The 23,694-nt window shown below is 41.9% G+C and overlaps 1 protein-coding gene across 4 annotated transcripts; it reads right to left on the bottom strand.

Moving 5' to 3' along the window:
* Positions 1 to 2,595: 2,595 nt before the first annotated feature.
* Positions 2,596 to 23,139, bottom strand: adam23b (ADAM metallopeptidase domain 23b). 4 transcript variants are annotated; one of them, XM_008327884.3, is made up of 26 exons: positions 22,708 to 23,138; positions 21,806 to 22,023; positions 20,799 to 20,875; positions 16,369 to 16,432; positions 15,267 to 15,349; positions 15,086 to 15,149; positions 13,464 to 13,536; positions 12,939 to 13,006; positions 12,753 to 12,818; positions 12,555 to 12,623; positions 11,407 to 11,573; positions 11,133 to 11,217; positions 10,949 to 11,036; positions 10,336 to 10,387; positions 10,092 to 10,191; positions 9,917 to 9,988; positions 9,731 to 9,817; positions 9,244 to 9,324; positions 9,099 to 9,149; positions 8,944 to 9,007; positions 8,729 to 8,834; positions 8,517 to 8,636; positions 8,171 to 8,339; positions 7,552 to 7,663; positions 6,337 to 6,427; positions 2,596 to 2,987 (listed from the first exon to the last, which is right to left on the bottom strand). In XM_008327884.3, the coding sequence occupies exons 1-26, from the start codon at positions 22,781 to 22,783 to the stop codon at positions 2,942 to 2,944; spliced, it is 2,349 nt and encodes a 782-aa protein (XP_008326106.1). In that variant the 5' UTR covers positions 22,784 to 23,138; the 3' UTR covers positions 2,596 to 2,941. The 4 variants fall into 4 exon arrangements, with proteins under 4 accessions (XP_008326106.1, XP_008326105.1, XP_008326108.1 ...); XM_008327883.3 differs by lacking the exon at positions 6,337 to 6,427 and adding an exon at positions 5,444 to 5,534 and having other exon boundaries at positions 22,708 to 23,129; XM_008327885.3 differs by lacking the exon at positions 2,596 to 2,987 and adding an exon at positions 5,444 to 5,534 and having other exon boundaries at positions 22,708 to 23,139.
* Between the last annotated feature and the right edge of the window lie 555 nt (positions 23,140 to 23,694).

Below are 23,694 nucleotides of genomic sequence, written 5' to 3' on the forward strand. Positions count from 1 at the left end.
CCTTTATATATATATATTTATCACACATATCACACATTGCTCTTACATAGCATAGCAAGAACGGGGTGTTAAGTGATAGTTAGCCACCTTAATTAACGTTACCGCTAGATGTCTCTAGTGTGACCAAGAGATCAACAGTAACATGGCTTGAGTAAAGACAAGAAAAGGCACTTGCCATTGTGTTACGTATAGTAAATAGGTCAAGGTATTTCTGGAAGGGTCTTTCAGCCATTCAGAAAGACTAAGGTGTTTATGCAGAAGGACCCTGGAACTTTGAGTCATTCTGAAAAAAAGAAAAGAGTGTGAGTGATGAATGATGTTCCAGAGAGGTAGAACATCTATGCTTTTACTGAAATGTCACACACAACACTGATCTGGAATGCAATTACCTTCCCAGTGGGAGGCCCACACTTAATGTACAGAGTGACTCCCTCACCCACTTATTCACACTTTAAGCTGCAGAAGAATGGAGTTTTTAGACTGACACATAAAATGTAATGTTTACATGTCTCTGACTGAGGAAATGATGCAGCAGGGCAAAACGTATTATTATTCAAGGCAAGTAATGGGAAATCATGTCACCATTGTCTGCCAAGGTAATAATTGACAGGAACATTTATTTCCACCACATGCTAACCAACGTGGCTTCATTTTGTCTGAGGTAAAAGCTAAGTTTGCTAAGAAGCAAGCTAAATAAATTAGGAAATACGATTTTTAAAAACATGTTTTTTGCTTAAATTTATTTCTAACTTCAGTGATTAATTTGCAACATTATCTATAATTGTTTCCTGTCTAATTTCCTGTCTGTTTTTGACTATTTTCTGTAATACTTTGCTAATGTAGCATTTAGCTAATGCTATAATATTTGTTTTTTTATTCCTTCTTTGGCTAATGTGGAAATAAACTTTGAACACCGCAGCTTAAGAGACATGTTTTAACATTGTTTAGCAATGACAGCATACTTAGCGTACTTAGTCAAATGAGTTGTGCAGTAATTTCCACTTTTCGGTCCACAGATGTCCACAGAGGACATGACAAAGTCATACAGCGAAGCACAGATAAAATTTGTCAGTAGTTTATTTCTCGGTTCAACTGTACATGATGCACTCAGAGAGAGGGACACCGGGCGATGATGATGATGATGATGAAGGAGTTACATGGAGGGTTACAACGATGCCAGTGCTATGGCAGCACCTGGAACACACCAACTATCAGCTGGACTGGATGTGAAAGCCCTGCAAGAAGAAACTGTCAGGCCTCAGTATGTACAGGCACTATACAGTGTGTGTGTTTGTGTGTGTGTGAGTAACAATGTCTAATGACAAAGACACAAAAATGGTTTTCACAGACGTGAAAGGGAGCTCTCTCTACTTTTGATCAGAAACATCAGTCCGGTCGTCTTTTTACATTACCTGTCCATCTGCTTGAGTTTGAGAAAGTTGAAGCGAAATGAAACAGGATGAGGGAGTGGCCGGATACAAAAGATTAGCAGATTTTTTTTTCTTTTATCCTGTAATTCCATGTCTCCACTGATATCGTTATTACCCATACTTTTTGTGCAATATCTCTCTTTGCATAGTAAATAAAAGTTAAATGTTTTTTGTAGTTGACATGCACCTATCTTTTGTAGCATATTTCTGTTGCTGATTTCGGGGGACTCCCATATAGAATTATAAGCCCACTATAGTGATTGCATGCAGCGTAACCAGGAGAGCTGATCTGGACTTTTCTAGTAAGAGTTTTTGAGAGCGAAAGGCTAAAGCCGGCATCATGGTTGTGGATGAGGACTGTTGAGTTAGGACCAGGCTGGACAGGTGAGCACACGGACAGACTTGGTGCCCTCAGCACTAGGTGAGGCACCGCTGGCTGCAGACAGAGGAGAAAGTGCTCTGTGTGCAACAACATCCATATGTTCAGGTGATTGGTTCTTTGGCTTCTGAGTCACTGCTGGAGATGCTTCACGGGGAAGGGGGGGGGGGCAAATCTGGAGGAAATCCCCTCAGGAAATGCCAGGCTTGTCTTCACCCCGACAGCTGCTTGGTCAGCTGAAGCCACTCTAACCTTTGGCCTCCACCTGGGCAACCCCAGCAGGCGCTGCAGTGTGAATCGACTGTAGAGTTTTTCAAATGTGTGGCCAATTGGTGGTAGCAGTTTTCTTTGCCAGAAACACCAGCTATACAACATGCTAAGACAAAATCAAAGGCAACAGAAGTCCTTTGTAAAATGTGCTGATAATTCCCTACCAGAATCTGTAAATATGTACAGTTTTGAGTGTGCATTCACTATATGGCCTGCACTGACATGACAGAACCCAACATGCAGCACCTAAAAGTGAACTCAAGGATGTTTAACCTGTTTTCCACTGGGTTTGGTTTTTTTATCGAGGCTATCTCCTCAGAGAGAAAATTCGTTTTTTTCCCTTTTGTGTATTTGTTTTTTTTTTGTTTTGTTTTGTTTTTTTCATTTGTTTTTGCAGTATATTCATAGCTATTATAGCCATGCAGAGCCCTGTAAGGAGGACTCCTCATGCCAGAGGGACGGAATAGGACGTGGGGGGGGGGGGGGGGGGCGGCACGACCCCCTCGTTGCATAATCATGCCAGGTGAGAGAGTGGTGTGAATTCCATCTGGGAACGCCTGTGCACTGGCACTAAAGAATGAGAGAGGGAGCTGTGTCACTTTGAAGATCAGGGAGGGTCGGGTGTGGTGTGGTGTGGTGGGGGGGCTATATATGAGTGAGATGAAGTTGAAGTAGGCTGCAATTTATCACTACAATGAAATTTGATAAAATGGCCACTATTTATGTTTTTGTTTGTTTTGTTGTTTTTTTTTCAAGTAAATCTAATGCCAAAATATCAGCAGCAATAAGTGCAGTCCAGCTGTCAGGTAGCCAACTAAGGAAGCCTTGGAGGGTCCATCAGTGATTGCCGTCTCTCCCTGGGTTAAATGGCTGTGGCGTTGGGGTCGTAGCGCCGTTTCTTCACATTTCTTATGCAGAGAGAAGAGACACAAAATCAGTGGCGTCACAACAGAGAATGCAACTGGAACAACCTGGATGAGCGAGGAAATGTAGGGATTAAACTGCTGTGTATTTTCTGTAAAGTGATTGATCCGTTGTTCTGTTTTTACAATGTCTGTACATCTATATTCAACTACATTTGAATAAATATAGTCTTTATGTCTGTACATTTATATTCAACTACATTTGAATAAATATACCACATTGTAAACTACGGCCTTTTTGGACATCTTCTAAGAGACATTAAAATGTTAAAGGCTGATCACTGTCGGCCAGTTTGACCAGGAAAACACCGAGTGTCCAAGGCTTTTATGTTCACATATAAAAAACATTCGTAAAAAATCTTTTTTCTGTTTCAGGGCATTTGGAGTCAAACATGTGGGATCTTCTAAAATAAAATAAAAATTCAGTTAACCTAAGTACTGCTTGATGAAACAGGTGGCATCAAGCAGTAGACAAAGTGACAATGATGTCAATCACAGCAACAATGACTACATAAGGAGTAATAGAGTTTGTGAACATAAACGACCTTGGTTGTCTTGGTTGTTTGATCATTTTACAATGTCAAAATGAAGTAGAATATACTTTGACATGACGTCCACCTCTGATGAAAAAGGACGTTGGGGACATTTTAGAGGAAGGAGTTAACATAGAATACACTCTATACAGGAGAGGAGGGGGAGAGACAAGCACACGAACAACAACCACAGGAGCAAGGGCCACAACAACAACAACAACGAACACGACAACAGGAGTGACGTTTAACCTCCCCGTACTGTGGCTTCTAGTGGGGCCTCTATCACCCTGTCATGCACCTGTTTCAATAGTAGACCAGCTGAAGTTGGCACTATTGCTGTGTGTGGTTCATGCAATGCACTGTGCTGTGTCTCTACCAGATCTGTGAAGCAGGCAGCAGTTGGTGTGGCAGGTCCGTGAGTCCTTTTCTGCTCTACGGCGGAGCCTGGACGTTCCGGTTGGGTGTGAGCAGCCATGACACAAAGGCTGTCACCAACAATAACAGGTTCTGGTTCCTCTGTGACCCTGAACTCCTCATCCCTCCTTTTTTTTTACTCTAACTCTTCCAACAGTCATGGACGGAATGGAAATAGATCATCAAAGTGTGAAGAGCTTGGACCCAACCCTGGACCTAATGACTGTGGGTTTGGCTCAGCCTTTGTGCAATGTACTGACCTCCAGATCAACAAGTCTCCATGCAGAATTCCATCATTTGCTTTTTTTTTTTTTATTCTCTTTTTTTGGTGCAAATAATCACGATGCATTGCTAACTGGCATGCTTCAGTGGCCGCAGGATTGTTCTATATTGACTCTTCCTTTTATGGACTTCAAACACCCCTGTTGCTCAAGACATCAGGCTAATTAGTGGTAACGAGGAACTTAACACTATATTCTCCTGTGCTATAGAGCAGTGTTTCTCAAATGGTGGGTTGTGGCCCAAAAGTGGATCACAGGACTGTTTTACATGTCATAACATAAATAAAAATACGTACAAAATATACAAAAAAAAGTTGCATTTGTTTTAAATGAGTCTTGAGACAAATTCGTCAACCCTGTTTTCTCCCTTAATTTTGTATCTTTTTCCGTTGATTGTTACTGGGATTTATTTGGTTTAGTCTCCGAGGAAACGGCCTGTTGTAAAAGAATATTCTCACAGTAAATGCAGTAGTTGATATTCAGCCTCCTGATGGCAAACGTGGTCTATACGGGATTAGGTTTTTGTCTCTCATTATTCTAACACATGAATCATGTCCATCGTTCATGTGAGGGAAAATAAATAGTGCAACTAGATCTGCGGGGAAAATACTTACACCATATTTACAGCATACATTAAGTTCCTGTTGTGACCCCTGGGTCAAAAGATCATTTGAGAACCACTGCAATACGAACTGTGTCCTACCCATACTAAGAGACATGTTAGTAAAATGTAATTTAAAATGGTGAGTAATAGTTACTACTACATGAATATAGAAGCTACTAACCATCAAATTAGGTTAATCTTGTTGTTGTTGTTATTATTATTATTTCCACAAGGATCCCTATAAGAGGTCCTTCACTGAACACGTGCATCAAGCATGTAGCTCTGTCTGTCCAGTTAGTTTGAGGTTCTGCTACAGATGCGCAGACTACCTATGGAGCGGCTCCAAAGTACCTTCTGCAGATATATGCTCTAACATACAACCACGTCCATCTTAGGCAAACAACCAAGAACCAGGACTTCATGCTGGACAAAGATGAGCATTCCACATCCCACTATTGTTTGATCGAAAAAAAATATATATATATATTTTGTGTGTTTTGTACATGCTGGTCGCCCTCATTCAGTAGCAGAAGCTCAAACCCTGGTGTCAAGAAGCAGCAGGGATGCTAAGAGTAACGTAGCAGGAGAGGCATGCGGCGTGTTGCTTACTTAAAGCCCCATCCAGTCCCCCCCAGCACTATGGCAGCCACAAGGATGGCTCCGGCGATGGAGCCTATTATTAGATTGGTGGCACTAGGACCTGTAAAGGATTATGGGGGGAAAAAGACATGAGTTTCTGCTCTCGCTTCACTGTATCATAGACATGTAACTACACAATGACATGGAACAGAAAACATAACCAATAAGAATACTGTTACAGTTGATCTGAAAATGTACTTTTGCATGCTTTCCAGCCCTCTTTACTGTGTGACATGAAGATTATGAAAAGGAGACCCTAGGATTGTTCACATGTATCTGGTGTCAGTTGGCATAGTGATATTCAGTGGTCTGTTTGTTAAGGTTGTGCAGAAGACTAGACCCTGGGTATCCATCAGTGTACAGGTTCAATTGAAGTGTATATGTGGGCTGCGGTATAAGCAGTTGATAATCTTTTTGGGGGTCCCAGTCACCACACAGCCTACCACTGACTGACAAGCCAGGTCACTAACTGGACACATCTGGAACTTGGACTGTTTACCATCTAAATGCCCCACATGCCCCAGAAAGGAGAGGATCACAGGAGCAACCACATAACGACTAAGAGTCAGAGGAAGAAACGGCATAAGAAGAAGAAGAAGGATGGAGAAGTAGGATCGCAGTAATGTGGGAACAACGAGAAGTGGAAGGAGGAGGAGGAAGATAAGGAGGAGGGGGTTCCATCGATCAATCACACAACACTGAAAACAACCAATCACATGACAATTAAATGGTCATCACCAACACACAAGAATACACAAAGCCACCGGGACGCACACGCGGGCTCAGGCCGGCTCACGAGACCGCCCGCACACTGAGGCACCACTATGAGAAGAAAAAGCTGTGAAAGGGTTAAAGATGCTTACTCTATTCCCCACCCTGTGCCTCCAAAAATCACCCCCAGGGCCAGAATTGTCCCTGCTACTGCCCCTATCAGCCTGTTAGTGGCCACGCTCACTGTGCAGGAGAAAAGGAGCATTATTACCACCCTGTTAAAGAAACAAACAGCAGGCTTCTGCGTCAGAGTCAAGGATGAAGAGAAACCACGACGCTGCCCTCCACCCTTATTCACCTCCCTGCTGCCTGTAGGCAAATAAGGTGTACAGCTGTAGCCTGTGTGCATGGCATCTTCTGAGTCAGGCGTCTTTACTGTAAGGCTGATTTTTACAAAACTCAGTTTTAGTTATTTGATAAGTAGAAGGTCAAAAAAAAGATTTTTACTTTTTTTTTTTTTTTTCACTGAGCAAAATCTTGGAAGGTCCCTTAATTAGTTTGGGGTATATACAGTGGGGCCTCGAGATACAAGCTAACCACGAAATACGAGTTTTCCAATTTACGAGTACGCAACTATTGCAAGATCTTCCTCGTGAAAAAACATAGAGGAAACATCGAGTTACGAGTGCTAAACCGACCTCCATTTTCCCACTTGACACTGTCGCCCTTATTTTACCCATTTTTATAGCAATAATATAGTGTTTTCTTAATTATGATTATTTTATATTAACAATAAACAAATTAATTGGTTTTTAGTTATTATTAATGGGAAAAATGCAATCAAGATACGAGTGCTGTTGTGGAACAGATTCAACTGGTATCTCGAGGCCCCACTGATTATACCTTAAAGCTATAGACCTATGTTTTATAGATATGCTCTCCAGCTATCTCCAAAATACAGCAGGACATTACCAGGCTGCTGTACGTTAAATTTAAAAGCGTTGCTTGACAGACATATAATGTGTGTATTGGACTGGCCTGCCCGCAGTCCAGATCTGCTTCCTGTGGAAAATGTCTGTTCCGTTAGGAAAAGACAAATCAAACAATGGTGACAACTGACTTTAGTCTTTCATGAAGCAACAATACGGGGAAATACTGCTCAACAGTGAAACCTCACAGTTCTCTTTGTCTTATCGTTTGATAAACCTTGAAATGCTAAATAAAAGATTAAAGTTTTTAATGCATTTTTAAGAACGTACCAGAAAAACCTACATAAAGGGCAGAAAGGTAAACAGTATCTGATCCTATATTGAAGGTAATACATCAGATAAAAGCATATGTGTGCATGTTAATGGTGGAAAACCGACCCTTGGGCCCTTCATCCCGAGTGGCTTCAGGCTCTTTAGGTGGGTCAGGCATGCTACAGTCTGTCCCTGCCCATGTAGCGTCACAGGTGCACGCGGCTTCATTGTTGCACACCTACACAAATGAGAAAGAAGCAGGTGAGGTGACGAGGGGCATTTGATTCTCATGTGGGACATTTCATATAATAACATTTATAGTCCATCATCTGGGTAGAAGATAAAGCTTAAAGTTTGGTAAAAAATCATATTAAAGTATAAGGGACAACTTTTACACTTGATTTAGCTGCTACTTTAGCTGGGTTAGCTTATAATGGACTAGCCTTTTCTTGATGAACTTACATGTTATTAGCTAATATTAAGCTATTTCCATAATCTTTCAGCAGATTTTTTAATCTCCACTAATTATGACACATCTAAAAATGTTGCCTTATATTTTTTATATATTGTATTTTTTGTTGCCTTGAGTTATTTCTAAGCTAAACAGCTGTTTGTATTTGATATATATAAGTCACAGTGCATCAGGTTTTGTCTAACACAGGATTAGCAGTTGGCCCTTGGACAGTTGTAACAAGTCTGCCTCACCGTGGTAAAAATTTAGACACTCTCCTGGGTCTGAACTCACCCCGTGGGCAGAGCACACCTGACCGTTAGGTCCACTGGGGCAGGTGCTCATATTAAGTGACTGGATTGGCAGACACTTGCGGTCAAGGCACATCATTGACGGCCCACAGGGAGTCCCATCCTCCACGTAGCCTAAATCAGTGTCATCATCCAAAAGGACGTGTCCACCACTGTGAGGAGAGGGGAAAAAAGAGGGAAAAAACAGGGGAAAAAAACACTGACAGAATTGATGATGGGAAGGTTCTAGAAATATTATATAATAGATAGTTCCTTGTACAATGAGCTGAAAAAAGGGATTCATTCCATTTTATTTTTAGTAAATGCTGAAAATTTGACAAAAATGTTACCTGCAGTCTATCTGTCCATTTTTATGGTTGAAAAAGGTAGTGGTTATTTCTCCTTTTATCAGGCCAATACGTGGGCTGCGGCCGGTGTTGGTACACAGAAGGTAACCACAGAACACATCACTGTAAAAGAACAAGCAGAAAGTTGAAATACATGGTATTATTATAGGTTATATTAGTCATTTCTGGATGTTAAACCTTTTTTTTTAACTCACTGTTTGCTGCATGCGACCCACTTCTCTCCATCTCTCCCACAGTTACCCTTCTCTGTGCCCTCTGTGTTCAGCTTCTCGTAGCAAAATTTCTCCGAGCCTCCAGCCTCTGGAGAAAAGTGAAGCGTTGAGGAACACAGTTACAGTCTTCTCAAGCCTGATGTTTTGATACTTTAATCGTGACACCAGTAAGAACTATGGTACGGTTCTAATCTTACTTGAGCCCCAGATGTATTTACACTGATTCTCTCTGGTCTTACACTCTCCACTGTAGCAGCGACCCTTCACAGGATCATCAAAAAATACAGATTAAACATATTTTTGGTTTTCTTGCTCACAAAACCCCACTGCAGTGCTCCAGGAGCATGTGTACCTGGTTCATTTGGCAAAGGTAGCCATCTTGTTTATGAAGATTTGGAGGGCACTGAAAAATATATCAGACACATAGTATGACTTCTGACCCATGTACAAAGAGGTAAAAATGATTTTGGATAAAAGAAAAAAAAAAACAGCAGCACCTGTCCAGAGTCTCCAGAGCAGGTCTCTGAGATGTCACAGTCGTTTACAGCGTAGCGACAACCGTAACCTCGAGGGTAAAACTGGCAGGAAAAAAGAAGGAAGGTCACAAAACAATGAAACCATTCATCTTCTATTGCGTCATCCATTTCCAGGTCTTAGTGGGGACTAGAACCTATTCCGGCAGTCAGTGGTCAAGGGCTAGTGTAGACCCAGTCCATCACAGGGACACGTAAGTGAGGGAGGAAACCAGAGAAACACAGGCGCAGAGGGAGAGAACATGCAAACTCAAAACGATGGTCAAATAATCTAGTTCAAATCATCTACTAATAACAGTTTTGTCTTTTATGCATTGCATTATAAGAAGTTATGAATTCAAATAAGTCTGGCTGCAGTGACTTATGTTCATTCTAAAGTCATGGCTGATCCACTCTGCAGCATCACAGTGTGTATCGGTACCAAAACACACTGAAAACCCACACAACATACCAGGCATGTATTATTGCAGCAGGGGCCGTCACTGCAGTGCGCACCATTGGCCAGGGAGCACTTCTTGCAGCATTCTTTGTAGCACTCCTAAAAAAACAAACATAGACTATTCTTCATGCATCTGAACAAACAGGGAGATGGCAAACAGGCGTGAACAGAAGAGGTGAGGGAAAAAAAGGAACTCACAGCTCTGCCTCCGCAGTCACACTCCTCTCCCACCTCTACAAATCCATTCCCACACTCTGTCGCCTCAAAAAGCTGCCAAGAGAGAGGCGAGAAAAAGAGAGGGTTTTTAAGGACATGGGACAAAAGGCAAATAATGACATGTAAAAGAAAGAAAGCAGAGTCTTCAGCCTCAAACCTTGGTTGGCCTGTTAAACAGACATGAGCCTCCACCTTTCAGGAGGAACTCCTTGTAATCTGTGATGCTGCATTTGGAGAATCGTTTCGGTGGTTGGGCCCTGACGAGACGAGACGAGATATTTGGTGATAATTAATGAAATTCTCATGATTTAGGCTGTAGAGGAAATGTGCGCTGGGTCTGTGTTTAAGACCTCAATTTAGCCAATTCTAACAGAGAGTATAACAAATACTTCAAATATTACCCAGTATCCTCCATGATGCAGCCAATCCAAGGGTCAGAACAGCCACATTCTTCTGTAAATAATAGGAGTAAACCAATAGTAAAAATGCCAAAAGAGCAAAAAGGTGGCTTAAAAATAAATACAAATAAAAACTTAATCTATCTTAATCTTATTCTTAATAATAATAATTAAAAAAAGGGATTCACAAGAAAACCCTGTGTTCTGATTATTAGGAATGTAAATGATTCCTGGGACATGTCTGGAATAATATCTGGGCTTTTATATGTTATGATTATATATAGATCTCTTCATCTTAACGTATGTAAAGGAACAAACTCAGTAAAAGTAACTCAGTTACGTTTTACTAACTGAGAAAAGAGGAAAACATGACTCTTAGAAAAGTATGTTTTTAACCAAGTGTCCAACCACAGTCTGCTCTCTGGATTCTCTCTCGGAACAGTTCTCCACTGAGAACATTCACTTCACCACAGTGAGTTCAGGAGAAATAGGAGAACAATAGGTCTGAATAGTCATGACTGAGTGGATTTTTTCCTCAGTAATTCCAGCGGTTGTCTGTGACCTCCCTCCCTGGCCTTATTCAGATATGGCAAAACAAAGATTATTTCATGAATACTTCTCTTCAACGCTGGGTCCCACTGGATCCCCAGATTCTGGGCCAGACTCTGGCACAGAGACGCAGCCATGGCCCCCGTGTTGCCGTACTGTGGACACAACAGAGCCCCAGCCATTATTCACCTGCAGTCCCACGCTGTCATTCACGTACAGGTAAACAGCAGGTGTTAAACGGGGACTCTGACCTCATTGACCCCGACTCCACGGCTCACGGAGCAAGCGCCCCCGAAGTACGCTGCGCTGCTACTGTGATAATGGAAGGTCGAATTTCTACCATAGTGACAGAGGACAAAGACAAACGGGTGAGAACAGAAAAGGAGAGACATATAAAGAGAGGACTGAATCAGTCCAAAAAAGGAAGACGTTATCTTAGAGGAACAGATAGGGTTGTTTTTATGGAATGATACAGAACAAAACAAATACTATTTTACAATTTTTAACCAACTCTCTAAAACTTACGAGAAGAGGTGAACAGCGTCTGCGTGGTGCTTGATGCTCTGCTGCCTGTACTTGGAGAAGTCCCGCAGCATTTCCAGAGGCCTCACCGTGATGGGGATCTGATCCTTGTCTGTCCAGATCTCCACGGCAACGAGCACTACACGTGTGTGAAGTTGCTCTTTGAAGATCTGCCATTGAAATGCACAGTGAATGGGAGGATAAAGAAAGACCACGAGGAGGACATGGACAGAAACATGATGAGGACAGAAGGACAAACCAGAAGACAGGCTTAAAGACCTGACCTGTGGTCAACTGATAACAGAGCACTGACAAATAGAACTGTTTCTACTGTTGTTTCTACTGAGGTTAACAGTGAAGGGACACAAACCTATGTTAAACCAACACATGTATTAAGTCCCGTGTTGTGTCTCTGCACTTCTACAGTTCTTATTTATGTCTGCCCATTTATAAAGAAGAATCCCACAGTTATGAACTCAATTCGGTTTCCAAAATAGTAACACATATTTATGTCCACAGACCTCCAGAGACAGAAACCCAGAAGTACTAGTTTTTGCTGCTCTAGCTTGATGCTAACAAAGCGAACTTATCTTCAACCTTTATGCGCAAAAATTAGAATTACATAACATTAACTGTACTTAGTGAGACATTTCTAAAAATGCATCAAACACAGCTGTTGATACATGAAGGCTACACTGGGCTTTTGCACCTGGACCTGTTCAAGTTGCATTGAATCCAATTGATCATTCATCTCATATTTAATAAGCATTGTCTATGCAAGAACAACAACTCTCTTTTATTCTCTACAAGGTTCCCCTGCAGCACTTGACTCTGGACACACAGGAAGAGAGCGCTGCACTGCTTGCTCAACACATCAAAGTTCTCCCAGGGCTTGGTTTTGAACCAGCAATCCACGTTTGCAGCCCGTGCTCCAGTGGTAGGAGGATCAGGCTTGTTATATGAGGATTGCTGTTGAGCAAGCAACTGATCACTGCTCCAAAGGACTGAGTTGAAGGGTTAAATATAAAGGCATTCTTCTTCTGATGCTTTTACCATTTGTTTTGCTTAGAATACTGTGCAAATTCAAGAATGAACTGGTATTTTGGATCATCACCACATGTCACAGAGGTGAGTAAAACATTTTTACTCACAGCGTCAACAAAATTCACCACTGACTTGACGAAGTTCTTTGTGTGCAGCTTCGTCTTGTGGCGTTTGTACTGCAGGCGAACGTGTCAAAAACAAAAAGGTATAAGGTTGAAAAACAGTCAGTAAGAGTGAGTGACAGCCAGTAACGTGTAGTAACGTTTTGTTGCCGCGGCTGCTGATGGAACACAGGCGGTACATACCAGGTTGTGGTCACTGACAATCATGATTTCCAAATATTTTGTCTCCTCAAATACGTTGCGAGGCATCTGCAAGCGCAAAGCAGAAACATCCAGCAGGGAGCAGTTCATGACTCACCCCAAGGTGGGAGAGCAGTTTATGTGTTAAATGACATCAGACAGGGAGGAGAGGAGAGATGAGGAACTTACAGCTCTCTTTTTCCTGCGCCGCAGCCAGGCCAAGTCATCCAGCTCTGGGAAGAGCTGCCCTTCCTCCACTGCAAACACACACACACACGTGACAAAACATTGTAACATAAATACACATGCACCAATGTTTTGATGAGATCAACAACATATGGATGTCAACTTTCTGTGTGTTTATCTGGAAGAAATGAATTGGTCAGGTCAAGCAGGTCAGGATCAGCAGAAAGTTTTGTGTTGCTGTAGTTTCAGGATTTTTTTTTAAGGTTGGTAAGTTTTAATAAGTTAAGACTGGACAGACCTACTCTGTTAGAACTACTGTTATCTTATATACTGTATGTTGATGGTACGGTGTAATCCAGGTCTTATTAATAAAGATTTATTAATAAACATGCAGTAAAACTGAGTAGGAGACGTGGACAGGATGAAGTGTAGATGTGGATCGGAAAGGCAGAGGTGAGCGAGTGACTAGGGAGGTTGTAAAATGGATAATAATGAAGAATGAAGAACGACAGCGGTGGAAATCCTCACCCTGTTCCTCAGGATCATTGTTCCAGTGAAGGGAAGCTGCTCTTCTTAGTCTGTGAGGCCTTGCAGCTGTATCCTGGGGGGTGAGGGACATAAAGTGTTAGACGAGAGACAAGAGGGCTGATGTCAGACAGACGCTTTTAATCTGAACACTGTTCCAATAAAAGATTTAACCCGGGTGTGGAACAGAAAGTGGGTGGTGTGTCCATTGTCAGTGAACTCTGTGTTCTGATGAGTTTGACAACGGTGTCATTTGTTTTTCTGTATCTGCATTTAAGATGTTTATGAACCGTGACCAAACAACAACAGGCCTGTTTACTTACAAACGATGCTGTTCTTTGGCAGCGTGACAGTGAAGAGCTACTGAGTGATTTGTCTGGTGCTGTCACGGTTAACGTGATAATGACAAGTTAATGCAAACGACTTTTAACGCCACCACTTTTGATTAACACTTGTGCCAATCTGTGATTTACTTCTAGATCTTCCACTTAGATTAGAAACAGGAGAAAAACAAAAAGCAGTAACGGATAAAAAAAATGAAGGTCGAAATTGTAAATCCAGCTTCAAAGCTCAGAATTTACTACTTTGTCATTTACATTCAAGGTGAACCAAGTTACCACTGCAGTGCGTCACTGTGATGCCATGAGATGACTATCACAACCCCACACCCCCCAAAAATATCTCTTGTATTATGCATTATACAGCTGTATTTTTTTACATAAATTCTAGCCAAAAAAAAACACAGCACATGAACAGACCGAATGAAAAGACAAAGTATAAATGGGAAACTCATCTCCTCCAAATTAGCGATTAGCATTGCCTAATGACCTCTGGATTATATTTGTCCTTATATTTTTGCAATAACATAATCAGACATTTACATATGGCTAACTTTTTTGTTCCATTCCTCATATATTTCCACTCCCGTCTCCAGCTGTTCCCTTCAGGGGTCAACACAGCTGATCATCTGCCTCCATCTCAGCCTGTCTCCTGCCTCCTCTGCTTTTACAACAACTATTTCAATGCCCTTTTTAACAACATCCACAAATCTTCTCTGAGGTCTTACACTCCTTTCCTTTTGGCTTGCAGCTCCAACATCCTTTCTCCTATTTATCCACTGTCTCTCCTCAGTACATTTTGTTAAATAAAAGGTGTGACCTATTTGCAGTTATAAGCGAGTTAACCATCGATTATTTGAATTTAATTGGTTCTCTCCGGCATCTTCTTCGTAGTAATGCACACAAAGAAAACATCAAGGAGAATTTATTTCAGGTCGTCGTCATTGTCCATATGGACATTACTACATAATGGCATCCACTACCTCAAATGTCACCCTCCTTAGTACTATAAATGCTTGTGTAATTTACACATGGCATCATGGGTAACTACATCTCAACAGAAAAACATGTCAGTGTTTTTATCTGTGAGCCAGACGTGCTCCATTATCACACACGCTGCTTCCTTTAAAAACAGGAATGTCCTTGAGGGCACAAGGATATCCTCCACCTGAACAGCACAGGGTGTTGTGTTTATGCAGCAGAGGTGAGGTTACACAAGCATCAGCGCTAAAGCATCTGTGTGATGAATATTTTTTGGTTCCAGGCAAAAAAAAAAAAACGACCTACGATTGAATGAGACAGTTCCTGGGGCTCGATTAGGTAGACGTGGTCTCCATCGTCAAACATCCCACTGGCGTCCGGAGAGGAGAGCAAAAAGGGAGAGGAAGCCATTATTCAGTAGTGAGTGGGTATGAGGCAGGAGGCAGACAGGAGTGTGTGCACACACAGCACCGTGGTGTTAACTTACTGCAGCCCGTTGCAGGTAGATAAGGCCACATGGGAGTTATCATTTCCTCTCACCTGGCCATGGTAGTAACAGTGCTCACCGCCCTGATGGGAGAGGACACAGCGGTAACGAAACCTCACAGAAAAGTAGTCAAAAAAAGTAGGAAAAAAAAAAGATCATTGCAGCAGAGAAACATGTGCACAGTATGAGTCCAGTGTGACTGCATCATTTCTGTTAGCTACAAGACACAGAAATGTAACAAACAGCTGGTCTGCTAGATGTTCAGGCAGGTCACTCCTGCAGGGGGCGCAGTGTATGCTGGGAAAGATGTATGTGTCAAAACATAAATACAGTAAATCTGGTCCTGAGAGTCAGCAGTCAGAATAACCAGGAACCAGGGTGAGCAGAGGACAGCATCACTCCACCCCACCCTCCCTCCCATCACCTCTCCTTGTCTCTCTCTCTCGTTCCCTCCCCCTCTCCCCTCTATCTGTCTCCTCATCCCACACTGCACTGTTACTGCAGAGCGCCGTCTCTGCGCTGGTCACGTGAGCAGAGCTCCAGCAGGAGGCTGCAGGAGAGCAAAACCCTGCTGATTCAGCTCGAGTGCACCCAGCCCAGCCCTCTGCCTGAATCAGCAGCAGCAGCAGCAGCAGCAGGAACCAGGCTCTATCTGTCAGTCTGTGCCCCCTCTACTTACCTGTGCCCATGTCTATAAGTGTCTTTTCAACTTATCTATAGGTTCCCAAGTATCTGTATGCTCTAAAGCCATCTGAGCGGCTCTTCATCTCTCCTACTGCTCCCTATATGTCTATATACTTTTGTACTGTATAAATTATGTATCTTCACTCCGTATACATCATATGTACATAGTCCTCTTGGGATCCATGCTATATATACAGTATATATTCATATACATATATATACCTACATACATACATACACACATCTATATAAACATACATATACTATCTCCATCAGCAGTCTCTTTGTCTATCTGCTGTATATTTACATACTCTACATTTAAAACAAATGTATCTATTGTTTTATCTACATGCTCACTCTCAACATTTCACAGTAGGTTTCATCCAAACGTTTCATCCAGACTGATGGAGGACGTTACCTTTGATAGAACTGGTTTGCCTCCTTCATAATGGATCTCAACATAATCTGAAGACAGCAAGCCGCTGAAAAACAAAATAGACAAAAAAACCCAAGAGCAGGGTTGGTTGGGTCAGACGGAAATGAAGCAGTGACAATAAAAAACAAACATGAGTCTGTCTAACCTTGCTCTCTCTGACTCACACACTGTGGTTTCAAACAGGCGGCTAACCCCCGCTTTTGGTCGGGGTTTAAAGGAGAGCAGTCATGACCGCAGTGCCTGTATTAGTCTGCACAAACATGGCATGGCCAATGGCATCTCAAGAGGGCACCACAGATGTTAAATGTTTTCCCTGCCCAAAACACACAACATGACGCATCGCTCGTAAGGCTGCACGAGGACGGTGATGGAAAAATCCTTCAAAAACAAGACCAGGAACTCAAGCAGAGACCAAATAACCAGAGAAGAAACGAGGAGAGAACCGCTCCCTGCACAACACAGATCCTTCCTCAAATTACCCAACATGAGATCAATGAATCAGAAAGAGACGGCACATAACAGGAACAGAAAGAGGGCACTGTGTCTCAAATATGCCTGCTAAGATAAAATGACCATGATGAGGCAACAGCTTCACCTTGAACACAAGTGTCCTCCTGACAGTTTGGCTCTCTGAGTCAGCGTTTGTCACCGTTACATGCCCACTCTGTCAGCTGATGGCTGATTTTTCAGAACCTGCCATTTTTGCCACAATGGCAATTTTTTTTGTCCTGAAACACAAAACTATAGACCTCTGTGTGGACATTTGACCTGGTTCAGCATGAACAAGAAGGAAATTGTTTAAAAAAATCACATTAGTGTGATAGTTTTAAGCCATGCTCAGCAGCATGACAGCAGGAAGTTCACATTATATGAGATGAGAGGGGAGATGAGGCGTAGGCAGCACGAGTGATTCCCGAGTGATGGGCCTATTTTTAGTTTGACTGAAAGGCCAGGGAGTGAGGAGAGGGCCACGCCAGATGTGTGTACTCATGTGTTAATGTGTTGGTGTGAGAGTGTAAGTACAAATCACTGATGAGTGAAGCACGTCATTCTAAAGCCACAAGATTAGCAGTTAGACCAGAACCCCGACTTTGCGTTTTCACTCCTCAAATCTGGATCCTATTAGACAGAACTGTCAATCACAGTCTGGTTGAACACTCACACGCGATAACTTGTCATATTTTTGTACGTGTTATTTTCCCTTAAATAGCATCATATTTCACAAACCCTACAGTACATCACATTGTACACAGGAAGATCTCAGAACCTATCACTCCATTTTCCAGCAAACTAAGGTGATATGGGAAACTTCTAGACTACTTTTTGCTCCTCCATTTTAGTTTAGTTTAGTTCATTCATTATTTGGGGGAAAAATAAGTGTGTGGGTGGAGGCACGAAAGAAGGATGGAGAAAGAAACTGAAAAACAGGATGGACAGAAATGAGCTGAGGAGATTGACAGAAAAGTTTGGAGCAACAGAAACCGGTTTGGAGATTCAGTTGGAGAAGACAAGTATATACAACCATACTGTGCAATTCTGCAGGACAGAAAAAAAAGTGTGAAAGGAAAGGAGGGAACTGATCAGGTCAGATTTGTGCATATCTCTGGGTAAAAATGTGTAAAAATGTATTTGTGAATCTCAGCAGAAAGAGTAACAATGAAGTGAGGTGAATACCAGTGAGGAGAGGAACTCTAAAAATAGGCAGTACGTTTGGTTCATACATTTAAAAAAGAAATTCTGAAATGACAAATGCAGCAAAAACCCACTCCCAGAACAGGTCAGCAACAATATGTGGACTAGAGGGGGAAAAAGTTGCATGGCAGGGCAGTAATTGGTTGAAATGTACCAGTCGTGTCCGGTCAATACTCTCATTTGAGAAATGAAAACTCATTTCCTTAGTTTATGAATCCAGGTATGGAAGAGTGGAGAAGACAAATCTGTCCTCATCTGTCCCCGTCTATATTTAGACTTGTCGCAGCTTCAGAACTAAGCAGAACTCAAACCCCTGTTCACTCACAGTGGGAAGGACAAGCTAATATTTATTTAACAAGCTGCATACTCAGACAGCAGGTAATCAAGGTCATACCGGACACACACACACACACACACACACACACACACAGACCCAGATTTACTGTACTAATGGTGTGGACAGAGCTGCAGCAGTCTCTGCTACAGTATCTGACTTTTGTGTGCATTTGTACTATGAGATAAATGCTGATGTCTGCAGCACTGCCGCTGGCACCGGAATAGTACTCAGTGTACTACTGAAATGGTAGAGCTGCACTTACAACATCATCTCACCTAATTACCGTGTGTCAGCAACTATCAGACTGAACAACGGTTAGACAAACATCTCTTGCATCATCAACAGTCAGACTGACATACACCTGCCTCGGTGGTAACTCTGGACCCTCTCTGGACAGAAGACGGCACGGACCGGGAAGAGTGGACAACCAGACCAGTGTGGATTCTGACAGCCACTTCTGTTGAAGTCTTTGAAATAAATTGTAGCTTAATCCAGACTTTTTTTTATTTGGTAAACATAACTGCATTAAATGTAGTTTTAGTCGATAAAATATCTTAATTATTTTAGTCGAGGTTACATTAGATTTTGCAATATGTAATAAATGGCAATTCTATAATTTTCTATTAATTTATACAATAATCATCAACATTCCAGAAGCTGTGACAACAACTATTCAAAAGTAGACATACATACAGAGAGAGTGTTAAGATCCATGTGACTTCTATGTTAAAGGTTAAATATATTTATCTGTCCTTCATTCGTGCTACGTCACAACTGGACCAGACTTTGATGCTCCTGGCTTCACACCATCTTCTGTTCCTTCTACTCCCAGGACACACATTGGGTACAATTCGCCATTTATATGCCCCGCCTTCTAAGCAACAAAGATCATTCTGATTGGCTTTCACCCTCATTTCTCCCTCCAGTTGACATGAGGAAACCAGCAGTGATTGGACTGCTTCCCAGACCAGATTTTGTATTCTGTTCATTTTTAAAATAATTATTATTTGAGAAAATGCATCGATACTTTTCACCTTCATTACAATATAGAATATGCATCGATACTTTTCACCTTCATTACATCGTTTTCATCTGATAAAGTCCTCGACTGAGTCTTTGGTGCAAATCATTAATGGACAGAATTATTACTTCTACCTGAAAGTCCCAACTACACAAATCTAAATGACAGAATTAAATCCAAATATAAGGACCTAGAATTCAATCAGCATCTCTTGGTCCTTGTACACGTGCACATTAGGCTTTTCCCATATGTAAACCAGTTACTTTGTGAGAAGAAAATCAATATCATTGAGTGTCCTGAGGCTTATGTCTCCTAATAGGACAGTGATCACAGGCCTCAGGATGTCAGCCTCACTACATGCTTTTAATGGAAACCAACGAATCCAACTAATAAAAGACACGGAGTCAAAGTCATTTATCCACACAACACACTCTGCCTTTGACTGTAAGCTGGCAGCAACAGAAAGATTCAAAAATTTAAACTGACACTGCTTTACCGACTGCTATGACACATAATAGCACATATCATTTACAGAGCGTAGGCAGCCATAGACATGACTCAGAGCTGATGTGATTTATCACAGTCTCACAGTAACGTCCTAGGCTGTGGGCAAAAATAGTCACCACATCCTATATCACAGAAATATTATGTAACACTGGATCCTAAACCCAGGCAGCATCAAGTGTGATTTTACAGAAGGGTTTCGTTTGTGCTTCAGAAATACTGCATGTTTCAAGGACATTTTGAATCATTCACAGGGCAGTTTTACCAAACACGTGAAGGAGCCGTGCTTCCTCCGTCATGGTCCTCTCGGAGCTTGACACTGAAGCTCTAACATGAAACTTTCCACTTAACATCCTATTTTATAGGGGAATTAAAACATTAGTGGTCTTGGCCACGCTGACGCTAACTACTGTTTCCTACCTTTTAGGTATTTCTCAGCTAATTAGACTGTACACCATGTCTGGGATACATTTGTACCAGTAGTTAAAAACAGCATACCCTCCATGGCAACAGACATGTTAAGATAAGAAACCTGATATTATAAGAATATTCAGCCGAACTGCAATCTCAACAAATAAGGTCTCAATAAAAGTGATATTCTGGAATCATTTATCACCATGGCCATAAATGTATCATATATAATTATATCATTTTAAGTTTATCTAATTAAATTAAGTTGTGTTGCAATTATTCATATCTCAAACATTTCCAATGTCTGAAAAAAATTAGAATCTTATGGGAGTTTCACCATGACCGTGCATCTATATCTTATTCCAAAGCTTCACCAGGGTCGATCTTAATGACTGGCTTCACAGCCACACAGCAGGTACGGAGGTAGTAAAAGAAAATTGGACCTACTTGTTCAACTTTAGATCCAGAACATATCTGGAGCCAAATGCCTCTAACTGGAAACTGGCCTGAGCGAGATGGATGGCCTGTGAAAAAAAAGCCCAGAGAGAGAGAAAGAGAGTGAGAGTCAGAGAGAGAGAGAGAGAGCCATTGGTCAATAAACTAACACATACATTGTGTGACACATAACTGATAACCATAAAGTGGGCCACATCTGAGTCAAAACATGAGTGGTCTTCTTCTGGCTCAAAGGTCAAGATAGTTGTGGGCCACACTTGGTATCAGTATGGTACAGTAAACATACTGGTTTCCAACTGTCTCTCATCTGGCCCTATGCCGGGATAGTCAAACTTTGTCCAACATATAACAAGTACTGAAACAGCTTTAGGTTCAGCATGAATAAAATTTAGCCCACATTGAATTCTTTTTTCCAGTCCAGTCCTGGATGTTAAGCATGAACACCTGGTCAGTTCACAACAAGGATGACCGCTCCATGAATCCTTTACCGGTGACACTATGGTTGTTCCATATTTTGTAATGTTTTGGGGTTTTTTGTTTTTGTTTTTGCTTCACTTTCTAGTTGTCACTGAGACTTGGTTTGTAGCCAGCTGTGGTCAAATGCAGTACAGCTTCATCCTTGAAGGCGGCCGTCTTGGTTTCCAGCCATGGGAGGTGGCAAATATCCAACACACATTCCAAACAGATACAGTGTCATTCTTCGTAACCGTGTGCCAATTGACAAGGGGAACAGAATGCATCTAATGTGGACAAAGTAAAGGAAGTGATGTGACCCATTACTAGGCCAGAGCCATGTCGCTACAGTATGTGGGTAGAAAACTGGCATCCTGGAGCACCGGCATGATTCTAATCTTTATTATAGTGAATGTCAGCAAACTTCCCTTCTAGGTCAATGACTATTGAAAGAATTGAACAAAAGCAATAAAAAGATATGTACAGTATGATGTCGGATTTTTTAACTACACAGTAAATTTCTGGGTGATTCAAAAGTGTCTCACCTGTCCCTCTGAATCCTGGTTCTTGACTCTCGTGTCCAGGTCATGGTAGGTGCTCTCCGTGTCCTCGTTCAGGTAGTAGATTAAGCGTGAGGGGTAGGTGATCTCCTGCTCTACTGCAGCCTGTGTTGTGTTGTCTGTAGCAGGTGCTGCAGTCGCCTGTTGCTTCAGCAGTGCTGTCACTGCATCTCCCTCAACCTCGTTCTCTACTCCTGGAGAAACTGCAAAAAAAAAAAAAAAAAATCCCAGTGTACCCACATTAAAAACCCACTCACTCACACATGCTCACTCACTCATGCAGTGTACAAAGAGCCAGCTGTCATCCTTTATTCATGAAAGGCATTGATAATGGAGAGGCGAGTGGCCGCAGCTTCACTGCAAATATTCAGACGGACTGTTTAACAAGGGCACAGTGTACTGTCGACCATGCATGACTGTGAAAATGTCTGACAATGTGGAAAACGAATTAAAATCTACTTTTTGTGTTACATTTTTTAGTACGGCATTACACAGTTGTATTTATTATTATGCAATGCAAATCCCAGTAGCCTCAGAGAACAGCAACATAATGCAATCATGCAAATAAACAGCACTAGTCTTGCTGTGTCAATGTGTTTAAATAAGATTTTATTCATACACAGGCTAAAAAAGAAAGAGAACGGTGTGTTCTGTAAGATAAACAGAAAAAAATGCTGAGATGTTCCGGTTTGTCACAATGCAGCATCATGTTAAAGACGCAGCGTTTTAATTATGATCCATAATGATTTTTAAAGATAATGAACGCTTTGTGTGAGATGAATGCGCAAAGTGAAAGGTGTGGGCTTTTATATATATATATACACAATCCCGAAGAAAAGTGAACCAACAAAAATAACAAGGCAACAGAGGCTGTGGCCAATACGTACCGGATGACGCTAGTGCTGGATGGAGCCAGGGCGCAGGGATGCTGACGAGCAAAGTGGCCAGAAATATCAAATGCATGATTCATATTTGGAAGCTGAAAAATCATCTCAATCTCAATCATCAACACGACAACGCAGTGGAACGGTGAATGCGGCCCATGGTGGCGGGGAGGGAGCCGTGCGTGAGGGGTTTCTTCATGGATGCGGGAGGCACCGGGTTGATGCTGCTGCTACTGCTGTAGCTGCTGCTGCAATAGCGGCTTCAGGAAGAGGAGGAGGTGGAGGAGGAGTAGGGAGGGGAGGGGGAGCAAGCAGCAGAGAGAAGGCGGCGGTCAGACTGCTACCGTAAGTCGAGCGGCAAGCTCCTCCTCTCCAACTTCACCATCACCTCCTCACCTTCTTCCTCCTTCAGGTGACTTTAAGGGAGGACAGAAATGGAAAGGAAAATTAACTGCGCATGTGTCTACACAGACAACAGAAAAAAAGTACAAAAATTAAGAACATTTGTTAATTAATAATTAATGAACACAGTGATTTTGTTCCTGTGTTAGGTGCAGTCCCATTTTTTAGAAAAAAAAATCCCTGTTCCTGTTATCAGATGAAGTGACTCACATATCATGTGTTTTCCAAGTCAGATATTTATTTCTTTAACATTCAGTCCAAGGTCAAATATTCAGTACAGCTGTTATACTAATACAGATCTGTCCAAACTACGGCCCGTGGGCGAGATACGGCCTGCTGCGCTTTCTCATCCGGCCTGCCAAACACTGTTACAAGGCATGGTAAAGACTGGTGTCATTGCCTCTGTTTTCATGCATCCCAACATCTGTCATTTCTCTTGATGCCACTAAATGGTGGCAGACGTCAAATGTGCAAATATAGGATTTTAAATCCAATTGTAATAATTCTAGAACACAGCCCTCATGTCAGTTAAATCAAAATGACGATAAGACGAAAAACGTTGTAATTGATGATTTTTGATTCTGATTA

This window comes from Cynoglossus semilaevis, chromosome 16 (genome assembly GCF_000523025.1).
Source record: "Cynoglossus semilaevis isolate Cse_v1.0 chromosome 16, Cse_v1.0, whole genome shotgun sequence".
Taxonomy (NCBI): Eukaryota; Metazoa; Chordata; class Actinopteri; order Pleuronectiformes; family Cynoglossidae; genus Cynoglossus; species Cynoglossus semilaevis.

Bases quoted from the DNA above. Each gene is read 5' to 3' on its own strand.
- adam23b (XM_008327884.3), bottom strand. From the start codon at position 22,783: ATGCATTTGATATTTCTGGCCACTTTGCTCGTCAGCATCCCTGCGCCC. The intron at 9,150-9,243 runs GTGCTGCTGTTT...TATATTTTTCAG, and splicing joins GCTCTGGAGACTCTGGACAG to TGCCCTCCAAATCTTCATAA. The intron at 8,340-8,516 runs GTAACATTTTTG...CTCTCCTCACAG, and splicing joins AATGGACAGATAGACTGCAG to TGGTGGACACGTCCTTTTGG.